This window comes from Microcaecilia unicolor, chromosome 3 (genome assembly GCF_901765095.1).
Source record: "Microcaecilia unicolor chromosome 3, aMicUni1.1, whole genome shotgun sequence".
Taxonomy (NCBI): Eukaryota; Metazoa; Chordata; class Amphibia; order Gymnophiona; family Siphonopidae; genus Microcaecilia; species Microcaecilia unicolor.
The window spans coordinates 380,541,818-380,556,166 of NC_044033.1; the positions used below are offsets into that span (position 1 = coordinate 380,541,818).

General features: G+C 45.4%; 1 protein-coding gene across 1 annotated transcript in view; it reads right to left on the bottom strand.

Annotated features, from left to right (window-relative positions):
• Positions 1–14,349, bottom strand: part of KIF3C (kinesin family member 3C) — a 178,390-nt gene that overhangs the window by 62,439 nt on the left and 101,602 nt on the right. Inside the window, exon 2 of the mRNA XM_030195540.1 lies at positions 3,283–3,384. Within this exon, the coding sequence (XP_030051400.1) occupies positions 3,283–3,384 (102 nt within the window). The remainder of the gene's footprint in view (positions 1–3,282; positions 3,385–14,349) is intronic.

Genomic DNA, 14,349 nt, shown 5'->3' on the forward strand with positions numbered 1-14,349 from the left:
ACCTTTGTCACCTGGTCATTATTTTTCTAATGGTGTTGGTCCCAGTCTCTGGTTTCTGCTTTCCTCTGTCTTCTCTTAACTATCTTGCTAGAGTCGCTTTGTCCATTTGGCACTTCTTTTCTCTCTATGCCCACCATCCGTCTTCTCTCTGGGTCCCTATCTCCTACCCAGCATGACCCCTGTGTCCTTGCTCCTATCTTCCTGCCATATTGAGCATTCTTGTCCTATCCATCATAACTCTTCTGAGCCCCTATACCCCCCTATGTGCTGACATCTCTCTTCTTTCCTTCCTGTCTTCCCCCTCCTAAGCCAGCATCTCTCCCTCTCTCTTTCCTCCCTCTACACCCCCGACCCCAGGGGTCCAGCAAGTGCTCCTCTCTCTTTTCTTGCTCCTGGTGTTTGCAGGTCCAGCATGTCTCCTTCTTCCTTCTTTCCCTGCAGATCCTGGCATCTCTTCCTCTCCTTTCCCCACCACCTTGGCATCTCTTCTTCTCTCCTCTTTCCTCCCACTATTGGCATCTCTTCTTCTCTCCCCCCCCCCCATCTTGACATCCCTTCCTTTCTCCTCTCCCAACTTTCTTTCCTTTTTCTTTCATCCACGTGCAACATTTTCCATTCAAGTGCAGTATTCCCTCCTCCCTGTTCCTACCCCTTCCATTCAAGTGCAGAAATTCCCATCACCTTCCTCCTGCGTGTCTGGCATCTTCCCTTCCCTCTTCCTTCTGCCTGCCTCCTCCTCCCACGTGGGCTCTACAAACTTGCAGGTTCACCGGCACTATATCAGGCTCTCTCTGGCCACTCTGAGGCTTCTTTCCCTCTGCTGCATCCTGCCTATGCGGCAACAGAAAGTTGCGACAGTAGGAAGGATCCCGGGTCTGGCCAGAGAGGACTTGATGTAAGAGTGCCGACAAGGGGCCTGACTGCGTGTGTCACATGCTGAATGCGTGTGACTTGGCATGTCTATGTATGGGGAAATAGGGAGTGTGAGGCCAGAGCTCTGCTGTCCCCAGAGGTCTGTCTATCTCCCCACTCCCTGTGCACTGCCCTCTAGTTGTTAGGAATTGTTGGTGAGCAGCGGTTCTTACCTGCTTTTTCTTCCTCTGCAGTCAAAATTATGTAAAGCCCCATTAAAGGGAGTTTCAAAATGTATTTATATTAAATGCAGGGGCCTGAGGTGCTTGTTTTCTAGTACTCATCAGAAAGTTAATCCTACCCTGTCTGCAGCTGCTGAAATAGCCTCTCCCATAGAAATGCATTGGGTCATGTTTTGGGGTACTTTATTTTGCCAGAACCCCCAGTTTATTATGTCCCATTTTTTTAGCTCATGCTTTTTCAGGTTTTTCCCATGCTACACCTGGCCCCATTCTATTTAGTTTTCAGAGACTTATTTTGCCAACAGATGGACAATTGGTCAGATGGATAGACAGATTTTTGAGCCATTATGTTTATCAATAGAAATCAAACAAAATAAAACATGGAAAAGAAAATAAGATGATACCTTTTTTTATTGGACATAACTTAATACATTTCTTGATTAGCTTTCGAAGGTTGCCCTTCTTCCTCAGATCGGAAATAAGCAAATGTGCTAGCTGACAGTGTATATAAGTGAAAACATTCAAGCATTACTATGACAGTCTGACAGGGTGGGAGGATGGGGGTGGGTCGGAGGTATGCATGGGGACATCAAAGCATATCATTGATATTCTAACAGGATGGGTGTGGATAGGTGAGGGGTGGGGTGATCAACAGAGACATACAGCTTTATGGTTTATAATGGGCTAGGAACCCCAGATCCTTGTTAAGTCCTTTCTGTCAGACTGTCATAGTAATGCTTGAATGTTTTCACTTATATACACTGTCAGCTAGCACATTTGCTTATTTCTGATCTGACGAAGAAGGCCAACCTTCGAAAGCTAATCAAGAAATGTATTAAGTTATGTCCAATAAAAAAGGTATCATCTTATTTTCTTTTCCATGTTTTATTTTGTTTGATTTCTATTGATAACCTAAAGAGTGGACTAACACGGCTACCACACTCCTCTACTTGAGCCATTATGTGTAATTTTTTTCCAACATTCCACTGGGTTAAAAAAAAAAGTAGATTTGTTGTACTACTCAAGGACAATCCCAGTCCTCGAGTAGTACAAAAAATCTGGGGCCCAATATTCAAAGGGGTTTAACCTCTCAGGAGAGGTTCCTGCCCAGTTGACTCCACTGGCTGGCTAGCTGCTGATATTCAGCAGCACTTAACCAGGTAGTGCTGCTGAATATCAGCTTTAATGGCCATTTGCAAACCAGCAAGCCAAAGTACGGTGTGAGGGAGAAGAAAAGTCCCTTCGATAACTTGGGCCACTTTAAGAGCTCTGGTCCTGCCCCAGGAGGAAGTGAGCCAGGAGGGGTGGAGTCAATACCTGAGAGAGTAAAAGACAGGGCCAGGCTGAGGTTATGGAGGCCCAGGAAAGGAAGAACTGAAGCCCAAGTTTATGCCTTTACTGAACAGGTTTAGCTGCTGTGACCTGACTGAGGTAAGCGAACTTTGCTTTTTGTTAAGACTTGTGAGCCTTGCTGAGGCCTGGCTGGAGCCAGATCTGAGTCTCAGAAGACCTGAGAACTTACAGGCTGTGTTTGGGGCAGGGCAGCCCCCACCAGCCACAGACTGCTTGGCTTCCTAGCCAGAGGCCTACTCAAGACTGTTACTGAATAAAAGAAACCATTGCATCTGATGTTCCTGGTCTGTGAATCAACAGGTCCCAAAGCTCAGGTGAATAAAAACATTTACTTTCACATTTATAGACCTTGTCTGGATGAGTTCATCACAGGGCTACCCTATAACCCTTGCCTGGGGTATCACAGGTGGTCTATGGGCAGAGTTTTGGTGAGGCCGCTATTTAATCAGTTAGTGGTGATGTTCAGTCAGCCAACTGGTTTTGTAATCACATAACTTTATTTGCCCAACGAATCACGTACCATGCTGAATATCAGTTGATGCCTGGTTAACTTTCAGGGGGCCACACATAGCTGGATATTCAATGTTGGAGTCCAAACATGGCCTAGCATTGAATATCTGGGGTTAACACTGCCTGCAGCAGTCAGTGGCTTAAAAACCACTGACTGCACCGGGCTGAATGTTACGCACCAATTCTTAGCGTAACCAAGCTCTTCAGAGTAGTCCGGTTCTCAGCCAAAATGTATGCAGATACAACAATGCATACTCATCAAATACAGTTTGAAAACTGGACTTGTCTGCATGTCTTGCAAACCTGAATTGTACCCCTTATTTACCTGTTCAGCAATTTCCTGCCTCTTCAGTTCCAGCATTTTCTGCTGTTCGTTCGTATGGTCTATGATGTTCTTTCCGCCAATCAGAAGTTTGCTCTCCATAGCCTGTGAGAAGGAAACATACATATAGTAGTCAAATTAGAAATGTGGGGTGAAAGAATAAGATGTAGACACATTGCATTTTGAAGCTAATACATGATCATCACCATGCTGGGACAGACCGAAGGGTCCTTTTTTGATTTGCTCTAAATAAAGACTGTTGGATTATATCTCCAGTGGTAGATTCGTCTTTGGCTAGCCTCTACTTTTGCCTGCTGTGGAACGGACTGAAGGTCCATCAAGCCCAATATCCTGTTTCCAACAGTAGTCAATCCAGGTCGCAAGTACCTGGCAAGATCCCAAAAGAGTAAAACAAATTTTATACTGCTTCTCTGTGTGCCCCTCTAGCCCTGTATTTTTGGAAAGTGTAAACAAGTGATTCATGTTTACCCTTCAATTCCACTTGCAATTTTATAGACCTCTATCATATCTCCCCTCTGCAGTCTCTTATCCAAGCTGAAGAGCTCTTGCCTCTTTTGATGTTTCTTCATAGGGAAAAAATTCAACAAATCTGCCTAGAGCCAAATAATAATAGAAACTGAGCAAAAAAGCTCTAGATAGCTCTACAGAGTGACCACACTAATGTCCATATACTCAATGGTTTTGAATAAAGAGCCCAGGGTACCAACTCAGTGGAGAGAGAGAGCGAGAAATTCTGTGTGATTTAAAGACGGATAGTATGTACTCTTCATATGTGGAGGCGCCTCCCGTTGATTCTTGCCCGGGATTTGAAGCTAAGTACTCCAACTATTACTGAAGTGACTCACAGCTAATTGGTCTTTCTCGTTTTGCTATTTTTTCTCCCTTCCGGTTTACATTTGTCATCTTTATGCTTCTATATTGTGGACTACACTTTTATTTTGATCCAATAATTTAAATTTTTTTCCCAAACACAATTTCTCTGTTTTTTACGACAGATTGTTTGATGTATTTCACTCTGTAGGTTTTTTCAGAGAATTGTTGGCCCATGATAGAAGCCTTATCAGGTGTGTCCACTGAGTTGGTACCCTGGGCTATTGAGGCCTCTTTATTCAAAACCATTGAGTATATGGACATTAGTGTGGTCACTCTAAAGAGCTATCTAGAGCTTTTTTGCTCAGTTTCTATCTTCATAGGGAAGTCATCCTATACTTTTTTATAATTTTTGTTGCCCTTTTCTGTATCTTTGCTAATTATGCTATGGGGCACATTTTCAAAAAGAGAAAAAGGCCAAAAATGGTATAAACTGGCAGATGGACGTTTTTCTTGCAAAAACATCCAAATTGCTATTTTTAAAACAATTTTTAGATGTTTTTTCTATGCTGTTCATCTGCAATATGTTGAAATCACAAGGGGGCGTGTCAGGGGTGTGTTATGGGTGGGATTTGGGTGTTTCTAACACTTGAACATTTTTCTGTCATAATGGAACAAAGCAAAAATGTCTAGGGCTGTAAGTTGGACATTTTGGTCTAGACCTGTTTCAATCATGACTAAATCACAAAAAAGTACCCTAAATGACCAGATGACCAATGAAGGGATAAAGGAATGACACCCCCTTACTCCACCAGTGGTCACTGACCTCCTCCCACCCCCAAAGATGTGAATAAAACAGTATATACCAGCCTGTATCACAGTTTCAAATGTTAGGGCCAATCCTATTGAAGCAGCAAGCAGGTCCCTGGAGTAGCCTAGTGGTCACTGCAGTGCACTGTGGAGAAGAGGACCAGACCCATAATCCACTCTAACTAATACACTTGTGGTGGAATGTGTGAGCCCCTCAAGACCCACCAAAAGCATACTCAAATTTGTCATTCAAATCATCTATAGTACCTGAAGATTGGAGGGTGGCCTAGGTAACACCAATTTTTAAAAAGGGTTCCAGGGGTGATCTGGGAAATTACAGACTGGTAAGCCTGACATCAGTGCCTGGCAAAACAGTGTAAACTATTATAAAGAATGAAATTACAGAACACATAGATAAACATGGTTTAATGGGACAGAATGAGCATGAATTCAGCCAAGAGAAGTCTTGCCTCACCAATTTTTCCTTCATTTCTTTGAAGGCATGAATAAACATGTGGATAAAGGTGAGCCAGTTGATGTAGTGTACCTAGAGTTTTAGAAAGCTTTTGACAAAGTTCCTCATGAGAGACTCCTGAGAAAATTAAAAAGTCATGGAATAGGAGGCAATGTTCTTTTGTGGATTAGGAACTGGTAATTGGACAGAAAACAGAGGGTAAGGTTAAATGGCCATTTCTCTCAATGGAGGATGGTGAATAGTGGATTGTCGCAGGAGTGTGTACTGGGGCCAGGGCTATTTAACATATTTATTAATGATCTGGAAATCAGTACGATGAATTAGGTAATTAAATTTGCAGATGACACATAACTATTCAAAGTTGTCAAAACACAAGCGGATTATGAAAAATTGCAGAAAGACCTTAGGAAATTGGAAGACTGGGCATCCGAATGGCTGAAATTTTCTGCCCAGTGTGTGGTGGTGGCCAAAAAACCAAGCAGGATGCTAAGAATTATTAAGAAAGGGATGGTAAATAAGACCGAATACCACACTGCCTCTGTATCACTCCATCTTGAGTATTGTGTTCAGTTCTGGTCGCCATATCTCAAAAAAGATATAGCGGAATTAGAAAAGGTTCAGAGAAGAGCGACCAAAATAATAAAGGGGATGGAACCAGGGGCGTAGCTACGTGGGGCCACGGGGGCATGGGCCCCTGTAGATTTGGCCCTGGCCCCCCTGCCGCCGCCGACCCTCTCGACCCCCCTTCCGCCGCAAACCCTCCCCCTCCCCGCCGCCGTTGGATACCTTTACTGGTGGGGGTCCCCAACCCCCGCCAGTCAAAGTCCTCTTCTCTGGCGTGGCTGCGTTGCTGATCTAAAAGCAAGGTTTCTGTATCTGTAAGTCTGACGTCCTGCACGTACAACGTACAACGTGCAGGACGTCAGACTCACAGAAACAGAAGCCTTGTTTGCAGATCAGAAATGCGGCCATGCTGGAGAAGAGGACTTCAGATGGCGCGGGTTGGCAACGGCGGGAAGGGGGGGGGGGTTGAAGGTGGCGGTGGCGGTGTTGGCAGAGGGGGTCAAAAATGGCAGGAGGGGTTGGCGGTGCCGGGGAAGGGGGGTAAAATGTGCCCCCTCACCTCGGGCTCTGGACCCCCCCTCCTGCCGAAGTTTGGCTACGCCCCTGGATGGAACTCTTCTCATATGAGGAAAGGCTAAAGATGTTAGGGCTCTTCAGCTTGGAAAAGAGATGGTTGAAGGGAGATATGACTGAGGTCTACAAAATTTTGAGTAGTGTAGAATGAGTAAAGGTGAATCGATTTTTCACTCTTTCAAAAAGTACAAAGACCAGGGGACACTCAATGAAATTACATGAAAATACTTTTAAAACAAATAGGAGGAAATATTTTTTCACTCAACAAAAACTTGTTGCTGGAGGATGTGGTAACTGTGGTTAGTGTATCTGGGTTTAAAAAAGGTTTGGACAAGTTCCTGGAGAAAAACTCCATAGTCTGCTATTGAGACAGACATGGGGAAGCCATTGCTTGCCCTGGGATTGGTAGCATGGAATGTTGCTACTATTTGGGTTTCTGCCAGGTTGGAAACAGAATACTGGGCTAGATGGACCACTGGTGTATCCAGTAAGGCTATTCTTCAGTACAACATTTTATTTTGCCTTTGTTTCAGATCCATGATGATTCAGATTCATGTAATGAGCAGTATATAACTAAACTTTCAGTGTGGTCATTCCTGCACAGCACAGCTTTGAAAGAGGATCCCTCAGGCCAGCCATAGCATTGGAGGGAGCCCTCCTTCTCAATAGTCTGAGGATGGGCCTGATCACAAAGGTGTCCAACAGCTATCCCCAGAATCTTGGACATTAAAGTCCTTGATTTGCGAAATCTTAAAAGAAGTATTTTTTGTGTTTAACTTTGGAGAGGGTCAAAACTTGTACATTCCTCCAAGGGTATATAGTAGTAGATGATATACAGTGTTTTGATTCTTCTCTCAGAAGATGTGCTGTATAAGAAATTATTTATTCATTTATTTGCTTACTTCCAATTCTTATATAACACCTCCCCACCCAAAGATGATCCAGCAGCTACCGAAGAAACCAAGCAAATCTGCCAAAAGGGTCTGCAGTCTACTTGGGCTTGTGGTTCTATGGGAAGGTTCCTTATGCCTGCTTCACAGTTTTCCATTTAAGACCATCTGGTCCTGGTAAGTTACTATTGCATGGTGGTCTGTCATTTTTTTTCAGGTACTATAAAATAGGGCAGTAGTGCCTTACGGTATCATTTGAATGACTCTGATGTTTAGAATCTTGGAGCTTTTGGGACTGATTCCTTTTTAAACAGCTCCAATAACAAAGTGAAACCCATCTGCCCCAAAAGCCCCTAGAAATAGGTTTTGTGTCAGTAATTACCTCCTACCCTCAAGATGGAACACCCCCATCTCATAGTAATATTGAAGCCAGTACAGGGAGATTAAGGTCTAAAAAAATAAAAGGCAATTCTGTAAAAGTGCACCTAGTTTACAAAATTGCAGTGCTTACATGTGTGATTGGCATCAATAATTGGCAGTTATGAATGTAAGTGCTAAGCGCTATTTTATAAACAGTGGACCTAAATCACTTAACCCTGCATTCTGTGTATATGGTGCCCAAATTTGGGCGTACTGCCGAGATGTGTGTGCAAATTTAATTGGCTGATGAGTTCTTAACCATCAATAATTGGATGCCAACAAGCAATTATTGATGATAATCAGCACTCATTAAAATGTGTTTGTGCATCTGGCTGTGTACTGTTCTATAAGGCAGAGTGCCTAACTCCAATCGTGTGAATTCCAAAAGGAGGTGCGGCCATGGGAGGGGCATGGGTGTGTCAGGGGCATTCTGAAAAGTTATGCAGGTAGCTGTAGAATACTGGGTAAGTGTGCCTGACTTGGATGCCAGCATTTACACCAGGAATATGTGTTATGGCCATGGCTATGCTCCATGCCTCAGCTTGTCTGGTGATGTTGGGGGGTGTCACAGTTGGGTTCCGTGGCACCTTCCAGGACTCAGGACTGCCTCTTTGGTCTGGCGGGCCACCTGTGCCCCTGTCTCTGCCATGCCTGGGCACCCTGCCATTCGCATGGGCCTCTCTTTTATGTACCTCAGGAGAGCAGGTCAGCACCGGCTCTCCTAGATATATGCGTGCACAGGGAGCCCGGGTTTTATTGGGCCAGAAATGGGAAACCCGAGGAAGATGCCCTATGATGACATCATAGCTGGGGCTTTAAAAGGAACCTCTGGACTCTCTGCAATGCCTTCACAACGGGTCATTTAGCCATGCCTAGCTGTGTTCCAGCCTTGCACCAGTCTTCTCCTCCAGCCTTGTTCTAGTCCTCACCACCAGTTCTGTTCCAGCCTTGTTCCAGCCTTGCACCAGTATTCTCCTCAAGTCTTGTTCCAGCTTTGTTCAAGTCCTCTTCTCCAGTCCTGTTCCAGCTTTGTTTGAGTCCTCTCCTCCAGTCCTGTTCTAGCCTTGTTCCAGCCCTGCACCAGTCTACTCCTCCAGCCTAGTTCCAGCCTGTCTCCAGCCTTGTTCCAACTCATTTCTTGCGTCTTGTTCCAGCGTGTGTCAGTTGCATCTCCTGTTGTCCCTGGTCTCCAGGTCTTCTGTTCCTGCTCATTCCCTGACCTCGACTCTGTGGGGCCAGCTCTCAAGAGCAACCCCCTGGTTTTGATTCTGTCAGGTCAGCCTCCAAGAACTATCTTAAGAGCTATCCCCTGGTCGTGAGTCTGTCCAGTCAACCCACAAGGGCTCTTCTAAGAGCCACTCTTTGGTTTAGCCTCTGCCAGGGTGTGACTTGCCTGCCACCGGTTGGGGGCCCACCTAGCCATTGGCCAGATAGGCAGCATAAACTCAATAGCGGTCCAAGGGCTCATCTATCTTGAGCGTGAAAGATTGCAATGGTAAGTCATCCACTCTGCAGCTGCTCCAGCAACTGGCCCTTCAGCTTCAGCAGCTGTCTGGTTCAGTCCAGGACCTGATTACTCACATGGACTATCTACAGATGTCAGCATCTCCTCTGGCCTTGACTTTTTCCATTCCAGATCCAGTTATGCCTTTGGCCAGCCTAGTCATGGCAGCTACTTATGCTTCATCATGCATCCGCCTGGTGGCTTCTCCTACATAGGATGGGAGTCCAAAAACCTGCAGATAAGTTTTGAACTTCAAGCAAGGGACTTCCCTTCAGATAGGGCCTTTGTAGCCTACATCATTCCCTGCTGTCAGGTCAAGCACTTGCATAGGCTTCTCCACTCTGGAAGCAGAATGACCTAGTGCTCAATAATCTCAATAGCTTCCTTGAGCAATTCAGAAGGGCCTTTGAGGAGCCTGGAAAGGCTTCTTCCGCAGCTTACAAACTCCTTAGGCTGAAACACGGGTCACAAACACTCAGCAGTTAGGCCATCCATTTCTGCACTTTGGGCTCAGAGTTAAATTGGAACAACAAAAGTGTTGTGGCAGTCTTCTGGCAAGGGTTGGTACCCCAAATCAAAGATAAGCTGGCAGGACAGGATCTTCCTTCTGCACTGGATGATCTCAACAACTTCTGTAACTGGGTGGATATCTGGTTCCAAGAATGAGCTTGGGAATAAAAATCTTCTTACAGGATGGTCTGTATGGTGCCTAGCTTCCAGTGAGCCATGTGCCCTCCTAACAGGGAGGCTTCACCTACAGATTCCAGGGAACCTATGCAAGTGGACCATTCTCCTATCTTGAAACAGGAAAAGCATAGACACAGGACTTTGAACTTATGTCTCTTCTGTGGTGGCCCTTAAATATCCTAGAAAGTCGAGAAACTTTTGGGCCTAGGAGAAACAGCACTAGGTCCATTCTCCAGGATTCCCTACACCCAGTTTCTAGTCCCAGCATTGCTGGACCTTGATCAAGAAATAAAAATCACCGAGGCCTTCACTAACTCTGGAGCCGGAGGGAATTTTATCGATGACGCTCTCGTCCGCCACTATAAAATTCCCATCCAGGATTTGACCAAGGCCATCCTGATCTCCTTGGTGTATGGTAACGTCCAGGGGCACCTCAAGGCTAGAGCGGTATCTCTATATTTAACAGTGAGGGCCCTCCATAGAGAGGCTATCGCCTTCTACATTCTCCAGACATTGGTGTATCCAATCACCCTGGGCATACCATGGTTACAAAAGCATAACCCTGTTATAGACTGGGAGAACAGCAAAATTGCCACTTCTGGTAATATCTGTCACCAACGATGTTTGGACTCTGTAATACCCTCCGTTGCGCTAGCTGTTGCAGACGTAAGTATTCCAGAAGGTCTGCCTCAAGCCTATGTCGACGTATTCTCCAAGAAGCAAGCAGAGACACTCCACCTCACTGGGAGTACAATTGTTCCATTAACCTCCAGCCGGGTAAGATGCCCCTTCAGGGGAGAGTTTACCCGCTCTCTGTCCCTGAGACCCAGGCCATGTCAGACTACATAACAGAGAATCTACAGAGAGTCTTCATCCATCCATCCTCCTCTCCGGCAGAGACTGACTTCTTCTTTGTGGGGAAGAAGGATGGTACCCTATGCCCTTGCATTGATTTCAGAGGTCTGAATGGCATCACTGTCAAGAATAAGTACCCAATTCCTTTAATACCCGAGCTGTTCAACCGTATTCAAGTAGTCCGCATCTTCGGCAAGCTGGATCTCAGGGGAGCATACAATCTGATTCCCATCTGTGAGGATTACAAATTGAAGACAGCCTTTAACACAAGAGATGGACATTATGAACACTTGGCTATGCTGTTCGAGCTCTCCAATGCCCCAGTGGTCTTCCAAAATTTCATGAATGACATCTTCCAGGATCTGCTACAAAGCTGCGTGCTGGTTTACTTAGATGATATCCTGATATACTCCCAGACGCTTGCACAACACCGGGAACAAGTAAAACAGGTCCTGAGATGGCTCCATGAGAATCTCCTCTATGCAAAACTGGAGGCACACATTTGAACATTTGCCATTCTTAGGCTACATCATATCTGATCAAGGCCTAAGTATGGATCCCATGAAAATATCTGCTATCTATGATTGACCTTACCCTTGGGACAACAAGCCTTGCAATGCTTTCTAGGCTTTGCAAATTACTATCAACAATTTATCCATGGTTTCTGAAACCATTGCTGCCCCTCTCACAGTCTTAACTCGGAAGGAAGCTAATATCTGGGATTGGCCAGAGGAAGCTTTACACATCTTTGGCCTCTTGAAGCAAGCATTTACTTCCAACCAGGTGCTCTGACATCCCGATCCAGAAAATTCTTTCTTTGTTGAAGTTGATGCTTCCTCCATAGGGGCCATCCTTTCTCAATCCAACTCCAAAGGTAAGCGTCTTGTGCCTTCTTTTCCAAGAACTATATCATGGAGAAGAACTATATCATTGGACATCAAGTTAATCAAATCTTAAAATCCTTTCTGGACAGCTATGTATCTGTCCACCAAAGTGACTTGTTGCAACTGTTACCCTGGGCTGAAGTCAGCTATAATAATCACGTAATCATCGACCTTCATGTAATCATCGACTTTCCAGATCATATTTGGTCAGCATCTTAGGGTACCTTTGCCCATACCTCTAACTGCCACTGTACCTGCCGCTAAAGCTACAGTGGTGTCCCTCAGTAGTCAATGGAGAAAGACTCAATAACTTTTATTCCAAGATGCTGAGAGATACAAGAATCAAGCAGATAAGAAGAGATGTCCTGCTCCCCAGTTTTGGTCTGGGAACTTGGTCTGGTTATCAACCCAGTATCTCTGTCAAGACTCCCTCTACCAAGTTTGCTCCTCAGTTTATTGGACCATATCCAATTGTTCGCCAAGTTGGGCCCATAGCTTACCAGTTGAAGCTACCTCCTACTCTGCGGGTCCACAATATATTCCACGTATTCCTCCTCAAACCTCTGGTATTGAAATGGAAAAGTAATATGCCGCCTGCATCCTTACTGTGGCTGGAGACTCGGAACATGAGTATGAGGTTCAGGACATCCTTGATTCCAGGAGAGTGCGAGGCAGACTTCAGCATCTTATTGTGTGGAAAGGATATGGTCCAGAAGAGAACTCTTATTGTGTGGAAAGGATATTTCCATGCTCTTCTGCTCATCAGGCCGTTCCATTGAGTGTTTCCCCATAGACCCAGCCTGTTCTGCAGAGAGGATGACCTTTGGGGAGGAGGTACTGTCATGGCCACGGCTGTGATCCACACCCCGGCTTACCTGGTGGCATTGGGGGACATCGCGGTTGGGTCCTACAGCGCCTTCTGGGACCTGGGCTTGCCTCTTTGGTGCAGTGGGCTGCCCGTGCCCCTATCCCTGCTGCATTAAGATGCCCCGCCACTTGCACATGCCCCTCCTTTCTGGACATCAGGACAGCGGGTCATACCGGCTCCCCTAGACATCCGCGCACGCAGGGAGCCACAGTTTTATTGAGCTAGTAATGGGAAACCCGGGAAAGGCATCCTATGATGACATCACAGCTTGTGCTTTAAAAAGAACCTCTGGACTCTCTGTGATGCCTTCACAACGGGTTCTTTAGCTGTGCCTAGCTGTGTTTCAGCTTGCACCAGTCTTCTCCTCCAGCCTTATTCCAGCCTCTCTCCAGCCAGTCCCCAAGGTCTTTTCTAAGAGTCACTCTTTGGTCTGGTCTCTGCCAGGGCATGATTTGCCTGCGGCCAGTTGGGGCCCAACTAGCCTCCGGCCTGGGTAAGCAGTGTAAACTCAACTGCGGTTTAAGGGCTCACCTACCTTAAGTGTAATAGTATATAAGTTTGGCACCCAAAGTTAGGCACAGGAATTGGCACTGCACGCTATTCTAGAAAAGGTCTGTGCCCTTTATAGAATAGCGCTTAGTGCCAATTGTTTTTCGGTGCCCATTTTTGAGCTCTACTTATAGAATTCCCTCCTTGGTGTGCAACTGTCATAGGGGAATACAAAGTATGGGTGACATGGGTATACTGCTTAGCGTCACCCACAACTTATACAATACTATCAGTTGAATGCCACGCATTGCATGGCACACTTAGGTTTGCCCACTTATGCCAGCCATTGACCTGTTGTAAGACATGGAGACTTTTGGCTCACCCATTCAGCATCCCACCATACCTCATCATGACCTCTTGAAATCTCTGTGTGGTGTGGATCTCCATATGTAAATGGTGCTATTTATTTGTGGATATGTTTCTAAAATAACTTCCTGTGTGTATATGTCATTGGCAAGCTTCAGATTAAAAACCTTCTCTCCGATATTTAAAACAATTTAACCGGCCGGGCATGGCTCCTGGCTGGTTAAATGGTACTTAACCAGCTATCTGGCAATATTCAGCAGGAGACAGCCGGGTTTCTCCCAATTAATATTACTGGTTAGTGCTTAGCAGATAGCCGGTTATATCGTGCGATATAACCAGCTATCCGCCGATATTCAGTGCATCGCTGGCTATGTTTGGCGGCCAAATTAGGCTGCTGAAATAGTAGGTCTATCTTTGGCTGGTTTAAACTTAATCGGCCAGTGCTGAATATCAACTTGGCTGGTTATGTTTAAACCAGCCAAAAATAAACCGGATATTCAGTGCTGATCACCGGAAATGGCCCTGAATTGCATATCTGGGCTCAGCGCCAACTGCAGAAATCAGCCTGACTAACTCCCGTGGCCTTAATATCAGCCTCCATGTGTCTTGAAGGGAAATCCATTCCCCTAGTCAAAGAATTTGCACCTGTAGGCAAGAGTGCATGTTACCAAGTGATATAGTACAGAGGACCAAGAAAAATAAATATTGTTTGTGCGTACCCTGTCGACACAATATGTATCTGTGAACAGGTACAGATTTCCCGACTTTCATTATATTGAGTGTTGTGGTTTATCTAGACATTAAAATGGGCCTCAAAGGGCTGCACAATTCTGATACTCAGTTGCCATAAGCAG